Below are 17,645 nucleotides of genomic sequence, written 5' to 3' on the forward strand. Positions count from 1 at the left end.
CGGGGGTCCCGCAGGGCGCGGCCGAGGAGGGTCCCGGGGGATGCCAGGAGGGGATCCAGGGGAATTCCCTGGAATTGCCCCGTCCCCTCCTCCCGCGCTCCCTTGGACAATTTGGCTTCTCCGCCTCCGGACCTTCGCCGCCGGGATCTGCCCGGCGACCGCTGACTGCCCCCGGCACCGGCAACCCCCTCCCCGCCCACGGCTCCTCCCGGGACCTTCTGGAAACAGCAGCGGAAAGAGTTGAAAAATTCATCATTATTTTGATTGATTTCGTTGGTTTCCGGGAAGAACCGGTGGGAAACCCCCTCACCACAAACCTCCGGGGGGAGAACAACGGCGGGGGGTGGGGGGAAGGGAATAGAGAAAAACCACAATAAAATAGAAGGAAAAAAAAGAGTAAGAGAAAAAAATCAAAGTAAAATAGTATACACAATAACATAACACATCGTACCTATGAAAAAAATAAGATGACGGCAGAGGTGATTCTGTTGGGACTTCGGATTTCTTCTCCAAGCTCCGAGCCGGGTCTGAGCCAGAAACCGGGCTGGCAGAGACGTCGCTGCTGAGGGGCTGAATATTTGCAAGATTAAAGGATCAAGGAACACCTTGAGTTTGCAGCACTCCCAGCGCACGCGTTCGATTCGCTCATTTCAAGGTGAAAGCTCAGCTCCACTCGTGACTCTGCTTTGTAGCGATGAATGGAAACATTCAAGGAAATTCCCCTAGAAAGAGCCCGGGAAGGTTCGTGCTGGGAGAGCTCCCTCGGGGCAGCCCCGGCTCCTGCCCTGCTTGAGTCCCTCTCGAGCCCGCTGTGCTTTCCAGCTGCTTCGCTCCAGCTGCCCCAAATGCCCGTGAATTGCACGGAACTGGAACAGATCCGAGTCCTCGTGGCTCGGGCTAAGGGCAGGGAGAGCTCACTCAGGGATCGCCATGGCGGCCACAAGAGCCCCGCCGTGGGAGATGAACTGGATTTGGGACGGAGCGGATCAGAACAGGAGAGTGAGGAGTAAAATAAACCCTGGCACAGAACCTTCCCGCGACCTCTTTCTCCTTGCCGGTCTTCCCTTTATCCGCGGCTCCTCCCTGCTGTGCCCAGCGGGGCAGGGAGAAGGGATGGGAGTCGCGGTCAGTTCGTGCCGCTGCTTCGCCCTCGGGGACAGGAATCCTTCCCTGCTCCGGCGCGGGGTCCCTCCCATGGGCTCAGTCCCTGCCCTGGCCAGCGGGGGTCCCTCCCCAGCCGTGCGGTCACTCCCCGGCCCGGCCCTGAGGCGCGGCGCAGTCGCGGGGCAGCCGCGCTCCGGCCCCGTCAGCGGCACCGCCGCTTCGTGCCGGGCAGGAGCGGCAGAAGGAGCCGGGCGGCGGCGGGGGCTGAATCCCGGCTGGAGGAGGAGGAGGAGGAAGAAGAAGAGGAAGGGGCCGGGTCGGCCTGCGGTGTCCGATCCCCGGCAGCAGCGGCGAGGCCTCGGGGAGCGGCGGCGGGCGGGGCCCTTTGGAGCCGCTCCGAGGCCTTGGTGCCAGCACCCCCTCCTGATGAACACGGCGAGTTCCAAGGATGGCCACCAGCTCCCCTTCCTGCCTAGAAATCTTGGAACTGCTTCTAAACGCTGCTCCCTTCAGCTCTTGGGCCCCTGAAGGAGCCGCTCGGTGGGACGCGCGAGCTGGGAACGGAAGAAAACACCGAGAAAAGAATAAAATCCAGTCAAAGAGCCGCACCGAGGGGAGTCTCCGCCGGCCCGTGTCCCTGAAGGAGCTGCACTGTGAGACCGGCGAGGAGCCCGGCGGTGAAAGAGCCGCACCGGAGGGAGCGGGATGAGAGGTGTGAATGGAATAAATCTAGAGATTCGAATAAAAAATTATGAAAGAACCGCCCCGGGAGTGGCCGCTGCGCAGCGACTAAAAAGCGGCACCGGGGGTTCCGGGGGTTGTTCCCGAGCAGCTCCGCTCAGCCCTCGGGCACCGCGCTCGGGCCCCGCGCACTTTTCCAGCCCGGCCGCCCCCACGGGCCGGGCCCCGCGGCTCCCGCTGCCGCCGCCTCGGCCCCGCGGAGCCCAACAACCCCGGAAAATCGCTGCCATGCACTAAAGAACCTTTTCGTGCTCAGCGAGGGGCGCAGAGGGGGGATCCTTATGAAGTCCCCGCAGTCCCTGCTGGGCACGGCCGGGCATTAGCGCAGCTGCCGGGGCTGTGTCCCGGCACCGGCTGCTGCCACAGGGCACGGGGCTGCCGCGCTTGGGCATCAAAGCCGACAGATTTGGGGAGCAGGGACAGCCACAGAAACCCTCGGGGAGCCCTCGCGAGCCTGGAGCTGCACGAGGGACACAAAGGATGCCCCGGGCACAGCGATGGCCCCAGCAGCGGCTCTGCCCCCCAGCACGGGGCTGTGTCTCAGACCCCACGGTCCAGCCCGAGGGTCGGGGGCGGCAGCGGAGCTGCTGGACGGAGCTTCCAGCCCCGCCAGCCGCAGCTCCGATCCCTTGGGCCGTGGCGCCGGTGACGGGTGTCCCTCGGCCCTCCCGGCGTCTGTCAGCTTTTGCAATGCAGAGGGAGAAACTGGGTCCCAAGTGGAGTCGGTTTCCATCAGTCGCTATTTCTCCTCTCTTTTCTATGACGGATTTCACAGCGCTTCCTTTCCGCCCGGAGATTTGGAGAACAAAATTCCCGGCTGCCCCTGCATCCCTGCAGCTTTCCACAGCCCCAGCCTCGTCCCTTCTCTCCCGGTTCCGTCTCTCCAGTCTCTCCCTCGTGTCGCTGCCGGCTCGGAGGAAGGACATTCCCCCCGGCACCCCCTGCCTCCTCCTCCTCCTGTCCCGTGGGGCGCAGTTGGTGCTTCTGGAGCCGCCTGCCCGCGCAGCCGGACCCGCCCTGCGGCCGCTCAGCGCTGGAGCCGAGGGAATGAACTGCGGGCATCGCTGGGCTGGCCCCGGCCGGGTGCCCGGGGCCACCAAAGCCGCTCTGGCACTCTGCTCACAGCTGCAGCACACAGAGCACAGAAGGAAAGGCTCGAGGGCTGGGATCGGGGCAGGGAGAGCTTACTCACTGCTCACTGTCAGGGCCACGACAGACCCGAGCTGGGGAAATTAATGGAATTTATTTCCAAACCAATCCCACCAGGAGAAGGAGAACTAAAAGAAATCCTACAAAACACCTTCCCCATCCCTCCCTCCTTCCCGGGCTCCCAGCCTCTGCCCGCAGTCCCTCCTCTGCTCTCCCTGCACGGCAATCTTGTCACCAGCCATGAACTTGGCTTTGGTCTCATCCCGGGATCTCTTCCCGGACAGGAAGAACTTTCCCCAGCAGAGATGCAGGCCCTGACGGCCTTTGAGGCTCAGGGTGTTTCTCCTGCAGCTCCTTGCAGGTCTCCTCTTCCCCTTCAGGAAAATGAATTCAAGAGTTAAAATTTTTAGCAATATATTATTGAACATTTATAAGTAGAAGAACAAAGGCGTGTCAGAGCGCTGGGGCGCTCGGCAATATTGTCAGAGGCGCACTCCATTCATTTTACTGTGCACTTAAGTACTCTCCTAAACTGTTACATATTCATTAAGCCCAGAAAGTAATTTACACTTCACTCACCTTTCCCCCCTCTCAGGTCGCTGCCCCCTTCCCCCAGCACGACGCCGCTTCTGTCCTCAGGATCGCTTCAGAATTGAAGATGGGCCCCTCTCTCCGGTGCCTCCCCAGCCTCCAGCCTAATTTGTAGCTGACACTTTCCTTGGGAGGTGTGAGCTTTGAGGAGATAACAATCTTCCTGGGATGGGCGGTTTATCTTCTCTGTTTCTTTAAGGTGTCCTGGTTCCTGCCTCTGTAGTTTCTCAACTCAAAAGACCACGTCATTATTAATACATTTCGTAACATATTACAACTATTTCGAAGTTACAATTTACCTTCATCTCGTTTCTACTGAAAGGGATGAGGGACTTGTCCTTACAAACAAGCTGTGGGCCCGCTGGAAGATAAAACGAGTACTGAGAGATAAAAGAAACAAAGGGAAGGATTCCACTGATTGATGACTGGAAGGAAAGAGATTTGTCCTTACAAATAAACTGTAGGTCTGCTGATAAAAGAAATTGGATATTGAGAAATGAAAGAAACAATGGGAAGAACCATTAAATTCCATAAGAATTAAAATACAGGGGGGTGGGGTTATACATTAGAGGGGAGTCTTGGGTATCAGGCATTTTTGGAAGTCTGCACCTCTCAAGTACCTCAGCCAATGGGGGAACAGAGAGGGAAATGCGGCCGGGAAATTAGGACAAAAAGGAGGCTGTGCCCTCCAAAAATCTGAGAGACCCCAGGGGAAATGCCCCATGGCCTCTCCCTTTATTCGAATAAAGTAACAGGACTCCTCTGTCTCCTTTTTGGACATAAACTTCTGGTGTTTGTGGATTAATTTTTCTGACAGAACTCAGGTATTTACTTTGTGAATGTGCTGATGGTGTGGATCCACCTAACTGAGCTCTTCAGCCTTTCTTAAAGATTTTGGGGTTTGTTTCCAATACTGCTAATTTAAATTGTGGCTGAAGCAACAGGAAATTGAAATATGGATTGGGCATGACTTGTGTCTTGAGTGTAAAACTATTGCAGTTTGAAACACGGGCCTAAAGCACTGCAAATACAGATTATCAATCCCAGTGCATTGTGTGACAGCAGCTTTTCCTGGAGGATGTGCAGCACCCCAGAGACTGCAGCAGTGTGGCTGTGGGTGCTTGGAGCTCCGTCCTGTGCCACTGCAGGATGTCCTGAAACAGGACCTCAGCGGCCACCAGCCCAGGTCCCCCTCTGCCACCGCAGCTCCTTGGACCTTGTGTCCCCAAAAGCAGACACAAAGTGTTTCTGCTGCTCCCATCTTTGCACAGATCCACAGAAAACTGGGATTTTTCCAACTCTTGTGTTCCCATTGTTCCGTAATTCCCAAAGAACCAGCACTCCCTCCTGATGAACATGGTGAGTTCCAAGGATGGCCACCAGCTCCCCTTCCTGCCTAGAAATCTTGGAACTGCTTCTAAACGCTGCTCCCTTCAGCTCTTGGACAGCTGCTCTGGACACAGAGCTGGGAAAAAATTCACAGAGCCCATCGTGGTGGAGGGCCAAGGAAAAGGCAATGGGAACACGGCAGTGAGGACAGCTGAGGGCTGCAGAGCGCCTCTGAATGACACCGTAACCTGGCACAGCAGCCCTGAGACACTGCTGTGGTGCACGGCTGGGCTTGAGGACGGCTCTGTGCCCTGCCAGCTCCGAGCAGGACTGGCAACCTAAACTCTGTCCCACCCCAACTCCCTGAGAAGATGCCCTTCCTTCTCACCCTGCCAATGAGCTGCACATTCCCTCGGAAATTGTCAGGGCTTTCTTCAAGACGCAAAGTCCCACTTTGGGCTTTTTGCTGTGGTTTGGCAGTGGAGAAGGGCAATTCTTCCTCCATCAGCTCCAGGCTGCACTGCCTCAGGAACATGGCCCACTCGCCAGCTTTGGCTGACTTGTGGCACTTCTAGAGGAGGAAGAAAGTGCAATGGCACAATTCCAGCCCAAACGGAAGGAAGAGTGGGACAGAGAGAACGTCCTGTGCAGATCCAGGTGTTCCGCTGGCACTGCGGAGAGTTTGGGTTCTTGCCAGTGGCATGTGTGTCCCTGAGTGCAATCTCTTGGCCTGCACCAGAGTCTCACTCACCTGCAAAAGCAGAAAGCTCCGTCGCTGTGCTCGCAAGGGGCTGGTCTGATGCAAAGCTGTCAGAGCCCTGTGAGGGGAGAGCGGGCCCAGCCGTGCCCGGGGCTGAGCCCCAGCAGAGCCCTGGCAGAGCCCGGAGCAGCCTCAGCATCGGCAGAGCCCGGCTGCAAGGAGAGAAACCAGAAGCCGCCCGTCAGCTGAAGCCTCCTGTCCCCTTGTCCCAGCCGCCCGCAGTGCCCAGGCCGTGCTGGCCGCGCTCAGAGCTGGGCCCAAAGCTGCCCAGCATTGCTGCCTTTGGGAGCAGAGCAGGAGGGCAGGACATGTGCCCAGCCTGCAGCCAGCCATGGCACATCCACCTCCTCAGCAGCTGCCCAGAGCCCAAAAGCAGCTTGGCAGCCACTGAAGAATTGGCTGCAGCCGCCCCAGCAAAGGGGGAACCTTTGGTGCCCGGCCAGGCCGTGCCATGCCCAGCTCTGGGAGCATCCCCCTGGCTGTGCACTCACCTGCACATGGGGCGGGGAGCGTGTCTTTGAAGAAGGTGCCCAGGCTGAGGAAGAGCTTCTCATCCTTGAGGTCACCCTCCCTCCCTCCCTCCCTCCCTTCCTCTTTTCTCTTCTTGCTTTTCTTCCCTTTCCTTCCTTCTCTCTCTTGCTCTGGCTTTCTGTCTCCTTCTTTCTTTCTCTTTCTTTCTTCCTTTCTTTTCTTTCTTTTCTTTTTTTTCTTTCTTTTCTTTCTTTTCTTTCTTTCCTCTATTGTTCTTTTCTCTTTAATTCTTTGGTTTTTTCATTTCCTGTTGTTTTCTGTCTTCTTTCTTTCCTTCTTTCTTCTCTTATTTCCTTCTTTTTCTTTTTTTTTACTTTCTATTTTCTTGTTGGTTTCACATTACTATTAAGGATTATTTCCTTCCTTCCTTCCTTCCGAATTCCTTCCTTCCTTCCTTCCTTCCGAATTCCTTCCGAATTCCTTCCGAATTCCTTCCTTCCGAATTCCTTCCGAATTCCTTCCTTCCTTCCAAATTCCTTCCTTCCTCCGAATTCCGTCCGAATTCCTTCCTTCCTTCCGAATTCCTTCCTTCCTTCCGAATTCCGAATTCCGAATTCCGAATTCCTTCTTTCCGAATTCCTTCCTTCCTTCTGAATTCCTTCCAAATTCCCTCCCAATTGGGGTCCTCTCACCCTCCCAAAATGTGGGGAACTTCACCTCAGCCCGCCAAATTGCGGGGGCTTTACATCACCTTCCCCAAATTCCCTGAAACCTCCCAGAAGACACTTAGAGGTCCCAGAATTGTCAAAAACCAGCAGGAGCCTCCCCAAAAGCGGCTCCTGCTTTCCCTCCCTGGAGTGACACACGCCAAGTGCCCAAACCACCCCATCACTCCCAAACTTCATCCCACCCCCAAAATGCCATCCCCATCCCATCCCATCCCATCCCATCCCACCCCTCCTGGACACCAATTCCCCTTCTGTGGTTCCTGACTCCCCACACACGGGGCTTGGGGCTGACGGATCGAGCCATTTGGGGCTGCCATCGACACATTGGGGCTGGCATTGAGTTTATTGAAGGCACCCGCTCAATCCCTCCATCCAAAATCAGAGGTTGGAACCTCTCCTCAGGCCTTGCTGTGCCCATGGGCTCACCTCAGGTCCCAAAATGAGAGCCATGGCCTCACAGGACATTCAGAACCTCTAAAAATTGCCAGAAACATGCAGCATCCTTCCCAAAATGGGCTCCCCGCATCCCTAACAATAGGTCCCCCTTCCAAGTACCAGAGCCCCCCCTCTCAGAACCTCTCCCTAAGCATTGAGGGGACCCCAAAACTGGCCTCAGGAATGCGGACATACCTCTGACATCCCTTCAGGAATGGGCGATATCCCAGAACCCACTCAGCAACGGGGTCCCCCCGGCCTCATCATGCCCAGCCTTCAGCTGGCTCAGCCAGAGCCCATCCCGCCCTCAGCAGCCCCAGCCCAGCCCAGCCCAGCCCTCCTGGGCAGGAAGCCCCAATGGCCGAGCCGGCCTGGGACACTTGCAGGGATGCGGGGGCAGCCGCAGCTTCTGGGGCCAGCCTGTGCCAGGCCCTGAGCGCCCTGCCAGGGAACCATTGCTGCCCCACATCCCATCTCAGCCTGCCCTCGGGCAGCGGGAAGCCGTTCCCTGGGGCCCGGCCCCGCAGGCCCTTGGCAAGAGTCTCTCTCAGCCAGCAATTGCTGCTCCTCCCTGCTGCGGGGCCCAAGCTGCAAGTTGATTTTCTGCCGCTGGCCCCGGCCCAGCCCCGAGCCAGGGCCAGCACCTTGCCCTGGAGCTCTGCGGGCGCTGCGTTTGTGCGGCCGCAGCGCAGCGGCCGCAGCTCGGAGCTGCCCTTTGTGTCCCCGCCGGCAGCTGGCAGAGCTGGCGGGGCCGGGCCAGGGCCGGGCCAGCCCCGGCCTTCCCGGCTCTGGGACACAGCGGCGGCAGCCCCAGCCTTCCAGCCCTGCACACGCTCCCACACAAGCCTCCAGAGCCGCGGCCACGCAACGCAACTGACCGGCCGCTGACCCCCCAGCCTGGCCTGATGGCCATTCCTCTGCCCACAGCTCGGCCAAGCTCCCCTTGGCCACCTCCTGAGCCACAATGCCACAGACAAGTGGCACATACAGGTACAGAGCTCTGCCCAGAGCTGGCAGGGAACGTCCATTCAACATAAAAAACACACCAAGAAAAAGAGAACTGCCCCCAGCAGAGCTGTTCCCTCCTGCAGTACTTACACCTGCACACCCACAGCACCTGAGACTGCAAGCAATGAGCATTCCCTGGGCACATGTGCAGCCCAAGCAGCTCGAGGACAGCCTTGCAGCAGGACTGCTCTCAGCTGAGCCAAAAAGGCCCCTCTGGCAGCTGCAGGGCCTTTGCAAAGGGCCAGGGCCAGAGCCTTGGCCCACGCAGGAGGAAAGGGCTCTGAATTCCCCTGCCCTGGCACAGAAACCCTGTTCCCAGGGTGCTTCCCACACAGGATTCTCCTGGAGGACTGCGGAAAGCTGAGAGGCAGCTCTGGCTTCTCCACTTTCCATGTCCTAGAGCTGCCTGGCAGAAGAAATGGAGGGACAGCTCTGGTGGCACAATCCCTCCCGGCCCAGGGCACAGCGCTGGGAAGGTCTTTCCGTGCCAAGGCTTTGCTGCGGCCAAGGAAAGCTCCTGGCTCAGGGTCACCTTTCCTGCTGGGCCAGACCCCCCGAGTGGCTCAGCAGCAGCAGAGAATTCCAGCACAGCCCCGGTACGTGTCAGGTGGACACGTTCTGCCAGCACAACTACGAGATTGTGGCCCCGTCTGCCCAGCCCATGGCCTCACAACACCCAAATCCTCCTGAATATTCCCCTGAACCAACCCCAAATTCACCCCCAAATCCCAGGAAAATGGTGCTGCTTTAGATACCTTTGTTGAATTCCTTTATTTCTACCCCAATTTTGGTTGTTTTGACAGGATGAAGGAGGAAACTATTTAGGTTGCAAAAGACCTCCAAGATCATCCAGGATTGCTGGATGCCACCAGAAGAAACAACTGGACAGAGCAGGTGAGAATTTTTGGGCCGTAAACTCAACAAATCAGCTCTTCCCAATGAATTTCCGATTTCAGTCAGAGTCCCGATGGATGTTCCAGCCCCTACATTCACCCAGGTGCCTACGGGGATCCAGGAGGACGTGGAGAGCACCAGCCAGGGCTCTTCCCAAACTGGATCACGGGGAATGTGGGTCACCAGGGCTCTGCCAAACGTGGGTCCTCTGCTGGGGGATGAAGTTGGAGTAGAGGATGAAGCTCTTCCTGCACTCGGGGCACTCGCAGGGCTTCCCTTACCGGTGCCTCCATTGGTGTTGGGTCAAGTGAGAACTCCTGGAGAAGCTCTTCCCACATTGGGGACACTCGTAGGGCCTCTCCCCGGTGTGGATGCGCTGGTGCCTGACGAGGTGGGATTTGTATTTGAAGCCCTTCCTGCAGTCGGGGCAGCGGAAGGGCCTCTCCTCTGTGTGAATCCGCTGGTGCAGGAGGAGATTGGAGCTCTTTGGAAACCTCTTCCCACACTCGGAACACTCGTAGGGCCTCTCTCCCGTGTGGATCCTCTGGTGGACGATCAGGTTGGAGCTCGTGCTGAAGGTCTTCCCACACTCCCCACACTCATAGGGTCTCTCTCCGCTGTGGATGCGCCGGTGCCTGAGGAGGTCGGAGTTGTCCCTAAAGCCCTTCCTGCAGTCGGAGCAGCGGAAGGGCCTCTCTGTGTGAATCTGCTGGTGCCTGAGGAGATCGGAGCTGGTCTGAAACCCCTTCCCACAGTCAGGACACTCGTAGGGCGTTTCCCCATTGTGAATGCGCTGGTGGATGGTCAGGTTGGAGCTGCATCTGAAACTCTTCCCACATTCCCCACACTCATATGGCTTCTCCCCAGTGTGGATCATCTGGTGGCGGATCAGGTGGGATCTCTGGCTTAAGCTCTTCCCACTTAGCCCTTCCTGCAGTCGGGGCAGCGGAAGGGCCTCTCCTCTGTGTGAATTCGCTGGTGTAGGAGGAGATCGGAGCTGGTCAGAAACCTCTTCCCACACTCGGAACACTCGTAGGGCCTCTCTCCTGTGTGGATACGCTGGTGGCGGAGCAGGTGGGAGCTCTCTCTGAAGCTCTTCCCACATTCCCCACACTCATAGGGCCGTTCCCCCGTGTGGATCATCTGGTGGCGGATCAGGTGGGAGCTCCGGCTGAAGCTCTTCCGACATTCCCCACACTTGTAGGGCTTCTCCCCAGTGTGAAGCCGCTCATGGACCACCAGGTCTGAGCTCTGGCTCGATCTCTGGCCGCCTTCCCGGCACAGGGTGGGTCTTTCCTCCTCAGAGCACCCTGGGCTGCGTTTGCAGCCCCTCCTCCTGCGGGGTCTCCGTGGTTTTTCCTCCCCATTGGATTCCTGCACCATGGAGCCGCTCAAAACAGCCTCTTCCACCAGGTTCTGCTGTGGGGATTTGTCCTCCCTGGACTCCGTCCTCAGCTCCTTGTCTGGGGAGGAAGGACAAGGAGAGGATGGGATTTGCCTCCGTGCCACAGGGAAGGGCAAGGAGATCCCCCCAGTCCGTCCCCGGCAGGACGGTGTCGGCAGCGGGGTTGTCCTGCAGCCGGGGGCGATGCTGGGCTGGGAGATGGAGCAGGAGAGAGGGAAAAGGGGCCGTGACTTCCTCGTCACCTGCCTGGGTGTCCCGGGGCATCTTCCTCTGCCTCACAGCCTCCTCCTCCATCTGGCCAAGGTTTGGGAATGGGAAATCCTGGTTTGAGGAGAAAACAAGGGATGAGCATGTTGAGTTTGAAGGTTCCTCTGCCCAAGTCCATCTCTAGAAGTCACCAGGCATCTGGGATCCATAAAAACCTCCCAAACACCAATATTTAGCCCTGAGAAAGCCTCCCAGGAGTTCATATTTTGTGATCCCTCCCCTTTTGGTGTTCGGGGTTCCCCCCATCCCAGCTGCTGGGGGTCACGCTTGTATTGGGGATCCCCCTCTCTACCTGGTCCCCACCCTCCCCAGGCTGCTGGGAGTCCCAGGAATCCAAAAAGTTCCCCACTCTTCCGTCTCCCCACTTAGGGATGCCAGGGAACCCCACTTATGGTCCTGGGGTCCCTTCTCCCCTTATTCTCTGCTTCAGGGTGCAGGGGGTCCCAGGAGTCCCCTCCCCCTTCCCCTCTCCAGGCTGTTGAGGGTCCTGTGAATCGTGGTGCTCCCCCCTCTCTGGGCTCCCCACTTTGGGGTCCTGGGGGTCACAGGGGTTTGCTCCTCCAGACTGCCGGGGGTCCCCTGGTCCCAGCACTGCCCCTCTCTGTTCTCCTCACTCTGGGGCTCCCGAGGTTCCCCTCTCTGGCTCCACTGATGGGTCCTGCAGGCCCCTGGCTCTTGGACAGAGGCAGCGGTGCCTGACCCGGGTGGATCCAACCCCCACTGCGGGAGGGACCCGCATGCCTCCAACCCCCACCAGGTCTCTGCCAGCGTCTGCTGCAGGGACCCCCAAAAACACCTCCTGGGGACTCCCCAGTGTCCCCCCCCAAGGGGCACCTATGGCTCAGCTTTGGAGTCCTGCAAGATCCAAACATCCCCCCCAAAAACACCGGCCCAGGGATTCCCCAGAATATTTGGGCCAAGCTCCCCCTCCCCAGGTACCAGGTGGGATGGGGAGGTCAATGCTCCTTGGGGTGAGGGGCCTGCAAATTCTGGGAGCGCTGGACCCATGAGCTTCCTCCTCTTCCTCTGCCTTCTTCTCATCTTCCTCCATCCATTCTCCTCCCTAATCCCACCTCCTGCTCCTCCTCTCTTCATCCTTTCTCCCACTCCTTCTTCCCTCCTTCTTCTCTTCCATCCCTCCTCCTCCTCCCCTGATTCCCAAAACCCCTCACACCCCACAGGAGGAATGGGAATGGAGCCAGGACAGGTCGTGATGGGCAGTGCAGGGCTCTGGGCTGCTCCCACCCACTGAGAGGAAACCTGGCCAAGGGAAAAGATGCAAAATTGGTGGGTGGAGATAAAAATTCGGTGTTGTGGTCACCATGGGTGGGGACTTCCACCCCTTTGGTCTCATGTCAGGATGGAGAGGGAAGTGGGGGATGCAGAGATTGATGGGAGATCCCAAGGGATTTTAGGGGCAGGATGAGGGCTGGTGGGAGCCCCTTGTTAGAGGGGGTCAGGCTGGAGACCCCACAGTGTTCCCAGGGCCCTGGGATGAAGAGTTGTCACCACCTTCTGCTTCAGGTGGTGGTTCTGGGGGGACCTGGGCTCCTTGGGGCTCTTCCTACAGCTGAGAACTTGTAGGGACCCTCCTCCAGGTGGCTCCTACAGGTGTTCCAGGGGCTTGGGGCTCACGGTGAAGCCCTTCCCATAGTCTGGGCATCCATAGGGGCTTCCCAGTGTGGATCCCCTGGTACCTGGTGAGGTTGGGACTCCTACCAAAGCTTTTCCTGCAATCCTGGCCCCTGTAGGGTCTCTCTCCTCTGAGATGGGGCCTCTGGGCAAAGCTTGGGCAGACACAGGACTTCTCCCCCACTTGGATCCTCTGCTGGGCGATCAGCTCCATGCTCTGGCCAAAGCTCTTCCCACAGGAGATCAGCTCGTGCCATGATGGCAACTTTGGGGTTCTCCACACCCCTCCCACTTCGACTGGAGGTCCTACTCCCCATTTTTCCCCCTCCACCCTTTTCCCATCATGCCCCATTCCTCAGCCACCAACCGACCCCACTAAGGGGAAGGATCCCACTCCCTTTTTCCTCCCTCTCCCCCCCATCCCCCTCTTTTCTCATCTTCCCCCAAAGCCTCAGTGTCCCACGCGCTTGGTTTGGGGCTCTCAGTCCCCTCTCCCACTCAGTTTGAGGAGTCCAATCCCCTTTTCACTGCTCTCCCCCTGTTGCCAACAGGTTCCCCCTTTTCCACCCCTCCCCTCACCCCAGAGCTCCTCGCCCGCGGCCGGGGGGCTCCCAGCACCACCAGTGCCACCAGTACGGCCCCAGCTGCCCCCACACGCCCTATCCCCAGCGCCGGCCAGGTGCCGACAGCCCCAAAGCAGCCGCGCTGTGCCCTGGGGGGGTCCCCAGAGCGGCCCCGCCCCGCACGGCACTGGGAGCACCAGTCCGGAGCAGTGCGGAGCGCGGGCGGGCGGCATCAGCCGTGCCCGGGCAGGGCCGGGCCCCGCGGGGCTCCCGCCCGAACTCGGCCCCCGCTGGGACAGCGCGGGGGGGCCCGGCCTGGCCGCCCCCACCTCCCCCTCCCCAAATTCCGCTCCGGGGGGCGCTGGGGGCGGGGGGGGCTCAGGTGGGGCCAGAGCTGCCGGAGCCACGTGTCCCCCGCTGCCAGAACAACCCCCTCAGGATTAGGGGTGCCCCAAAACTCCCTCAGAGCTGGCGGATACCCCGCAGGCCCCTCAGGAGTGGGGTCCCTCCGGCCTCATCATCCCCAACCTTCGGCTGCCTCATCCCAGGCCCCATCCCGCCCATCCCCCTCCCCCAGACTTCATCCCACACCCCAATCCACATCCCACCCTTCCTGGGCCCCATCCCGCGTCCCAGGAGCTCCTCAATATCCCCCAAGGGGCATTTGTGACTCACCTTTGGAGTCCTGCAAGATCCAAACATTCGCCTCCCCCCGGCCCCCCACAGAACTCCCCTCCCCCCAGGAACCAACAAAGATATTTGGGGCTCGGTGCTGGAGTCCTCCAAGGTCCAAAAATCCCCTCTCCCAAAACAACCCCAGCGACCGCCCAAGATATTTGGGGCCAGCTGCCCCTCCCCGGTCACCTGCGGGATGGGGGGAGCGATGCTCCCAGAGCCGAGAGCTGCGGACACAGAGAGCGATGGATGCACGTGGAGGCTCCTCTTCCTGCCTCCTCTCTCCCTCCTCTTCCTCCCGCTCCTCCCCCTTTATCCCACCTCTTCCTCCCGCTCCTGATCCTCCATCCATCCTCCCCCATCGCTATTCCTGCTCCTCTGTCCCTTCTCCTCCTCTCCTGCCCCTCCTCCTCCTCCTCCCGTTGTTTGTGGCTCCCATCCCGGCTTTGTCTGACATGAGCCCTGGGGCCGTCCCGTGCTCAGCAGCAGCAGCAGCAGCAGCAGCAGCAGCAGCAGCAGCAGCAGCAGCAGCAGCAGCATCCTGTGCTCTGGCAGCACTCGCTGCTCCTTAGGGAAGGCTTTGGCATTTCTGCCGGGCACAGACACTGAAGCTCACCCCGACCTGCCCCGCTCCCATTGCTGGCCCCTGGGCGCTGGGCAGCTGCTGTGCCAGGGCAGCCAGAGACACAAACGAAGCCAAGTCCAGCCCAGCTGCCCGGGCTGATGCAGACGAGCCCCAGGGCCGAGGTCCTGCAGAGCCCCACGGAGCCCTGGGCTCCTCGCTGGGAACGGGCTGTGCTGCGGCTGCCACAGCGGCCACAGCGAGTCCTGGAGCTCCCCCAGCGCCGCTGCAGCAGCACCCGGGTTCCACCTCCTGTGCCAGGCCCTAGGGGAAGACAAGAACAATGGATCAGATGCTGATTTACCAAAATATGAATATCGATCTAATATCGATATCCAACTGAGATGGACAAAATCTCTCTAACAGTTTAGAGTGTATGAGTGTGTGTTTTATTTGGCGCCAGGCACTGCATGGGATAGCTCCCTAAGACGCAGGGCCTGGATACAAACAAACACGATACCTTTTTATTCCAAATATTATAAATATCCAAAATACAAATGTATATTCATACCGCTAACACCTCCCATTCTCTGCTTCATATGGAAATGAGCTTAAATGTCATTAAGCATGCGTAGTGTGTGTTCTGAATTGAGTCGGTGGTCTTGAATGGGGTCAGTGGTCCTAAAACAGATGAAGTAACTCATCTTCCTCATTTTGACCTTTTTGCCTTTCTGAACTTTAACAATCCTAATTACTTTAGTGACCTCTAAGTTTCCTCTTGCGTGACTTTTGAACGGGTTCCCACCAGGGGAGGAAATTGGTAATTGTCCTTGTTCCCTACACCAACTGATCAATGTTTCTATTTCTCGTTCTTAGCACAGCTAAGCAAACATACAAATGACAGATCACCAGTTATTTGGTAATCAGTTACTAACATCATAAAACCCATTTCAGATCCAGCTCTCTTAACTATTTTAATTAACTCTAGCTGGGCCCAAATTCCTTCCTATTCTAACTGATTTCAACACAGCTAGAGTTAATTAAAATCTTTATGTTTCTTATAAATCTATGTTTCAATGCAGCCCCCAAGGACCTCAAGCAAATTGTTCAGGAACATCCAGACCCGGACCTGACGTTTGTGAAGCTTCAGCCAGCAGAGTTCTGTGGTGCAGGAGAGCCGGCAGGGGAATAGGGGACCTGCAAGGAGCTGCAGGAGAAACACCCTGAGCCTCAAAGGCCGTCAGGGCCTGCATCTCTGCTGGGGAAAGTTCTTCCTGTCCGGGAAGAGATCCCGGGATGAGGCAAAAGCCAAGTTCATGGCTGGTGACAAGATTGCCGTGCAGGGAGAGCAGAGGAGGGACTGCGGGCAGAGGCTGGGAGCCCGGGAAGGAGGGAGGGGTGGGGAAGGTGTTTTGTAGGATTTCTTTTAGTTCTCCTTCTCCTGGTGGGATTGGTTTGGAAATAAATTCCATTAATTTCCCCAGCTCGGGTCTGTCGTGGCCCTGACAGTGAGCAGTGAGTAAGCTCTCCCTGCCCCGATCCCAGCCCTCGAGCCTTTCCTTCTGTGCTCTGTGTGCTGCAGCTGTGAGCAGAGTGCCAGAGCGGCTTTGGTGGCACCGGGCACCCGGCCGGGGCCAGCGCAGCCCAGCGATGCCCGCAGTTCATTCCCTCGGCTCCAGCGCTGAGCGGCCGCAGGACGGGTCCGGCTGCGCGGGCAGGCGGCTCCAGAAGCACCAACTGCGCCCCACGGGACAGAAGGAGGAGGCAGGGGGTGCCGGGGGGAATGTCCTTCCTCCGAGCCGGCAGCGACACGAGGGAGAGACTGGAGAGAAGGAACCGGGAGAGAAGGGACGAGGCTGGGGCTGTGGAAAGCTGCAGGGATGCAGGGGCAGCCGGGAATTTTGTTCTCCAAATCTCCGGGCGGAAAGGAAGCACTGTGAAATCCGTCATAGAAAAGAAAGGAGAAATAGCGACTGATGGAAACCGACTCCACTTGGGACTCAGTTTCTCCCTCTGCATTGCAAAAGCTGACAGACGCCGAGTGCCGAGGGACACCCGTCACCGGCGCCACGGCCCAAGGGATCGGAGCTGCGGCTGGCGGGGCTGGAAGCTCCGTCCAGCAGCTCCGCTGCCGCCCCCGACTCTCGGGCTGGACCGTGGGGTCTGGGACACAGCCCCGTGCTGGGGGCAGAGCCGCTGCTGGGGCCATCGCTGTGTCCGGGGCATCCTTTGTGTCCCTCGTGCAGCTCCAGGCTCGCGAGGGCTCCCCGAGGGTTTCTGTGGCTGTCCCTGCTCCCCAAATCTGTCGGCTTTGATGCCCAAGCGCGGCAGCCCCGTGCCCTGTGGCAGCAGCCGGTGCCGGGACACAGCCCCGGCAGCTGCGCTAATGCCCGGCCGTGCCCAGCAGGGACTGCGGGGACTTCATAAGGATCCCCCCTCTGCGCCCCTCGCTGAGCACGAAAAGGTTCTTTAGTGCATGGCAGCGATTTTCCGGGGTTGTTGGGCTCCGCGGGGCCGAGGCGGCGGCAGCGGGAGCCGCGGGGCCCGGCCCGTGGGGGCGGCCGGGCTGGAAAAGTGCGCGGGGCCCGAGCGCGGTGCCCGAGGGCTGAGCGGAGCTGCTCGGGAACAACCCCCGGAACCCCCGGTGCCGCTTTTTAGTCGCTGCGCAGCGGCCACTCCCGGGGCGGTTCTTTCATAATTTTTTATTCGAATCTCTAAATTTTATTCCATTCACACCTCTCATCCCACTCCCTCCGGTGCGGCTCTTTCACCGCCGGGCTCCTCGCCGGTCTCACAGTGCAGCTCCTTCAGGGACACGGGCCGGCGGAGACTCCCCTCGGTGCGGCTCTTTGACTGGATTTTATTCTTTTCTCGGTGTTTTCTTCCGTTCCCAGCTCGTCCGTCCCGCCGAGCGGCTCCTTCAGGGGCCCGCGGCGGCACCAAGGCCTCGGAGCGGCTCCAAAGGGCCCCGCCCGCCGCCGCTGCCCGAGGCCTCGCCGCTGCTGCCGGGGATCGGACACCGCAGGCGGCCTCGGCCCCTTCCTCTTCTTCCTCCTCCTCCTGCCGGGATTCAGCCCCCGCCGCCGCCCGGCTCCTTCTGCCGCTCCTGCCCGGCACGAAGCGGCGGTGCCGCTGACGGGGCCGGAGCGCGGCTGCCCCGCGACTGCCCCGCGCCTCAGGGCCGGGCCGGGGAGTGACCGCACGGCTGGGGAGGGACCCCCGCTGGCCAGGGCAGGGACTGAGCCCATGGGAGGGACCCCGCGCCGGAGCAGGGAAGGATTCCTGTCCCCGAGGGCGAAGCAGCGGCACGAACTGACCGCGACTCCCATCC

The 17,645-nt window shown here is 59.3% G+C and overlaps 1 protein-coding gene across 1 annotated transcript in view; it reads right to left on the reverse strand.

The window, feature by feature from the left end:
• Positions 1-9,068: 9,068 nt before the first annotated feature.
• Positions 9,069-17,645, reverse strand: part of LOC116439032 (zinc finger protein 239-like) — a 264,648-nt gene continuing 256,071 nt past the window's right edge. Inside the window, exons 2-4 of the mRNA XM_032098106.1 lie at positions 10,858-10,936; positions 10,142-10,673; positions 9,069-9,878 (exon numbers count right to left, since the gene is read on the reverse strand). Coding sequence (XP_031953997.1) covers positions 9,488-9,878; positions 10,142-10,673; positions 10,858-10,909 — 975 coding nt within the window. The 5' untranslated portion in view covers positions 10,910-10,936 and the 3' untranslated portion in view covers positions 9,069-9,487. The remainder of the gene's footprint in view (positions 9,879-10,141; positions 10,674-10,857; positions 10,937-17,645) is intronic.

The sequence above is a fragment of the Corvus moneduloides genome, unplaced genomic scaffold (assembly GCF_009650955.1).
Source record: "Corvus moneduloides isolate bCorMon1 unplaced genomic scaffold, bCorMon1.pri scaffold_89_arrow_ctg1, whole genome shotgun sequence".
Classification (NCBI taxonomy): Eukaryota; Metazoa; Chordata; class Aves; order Passeriformes; family Corvidae; genus Corvus; species Corvus moneduloides.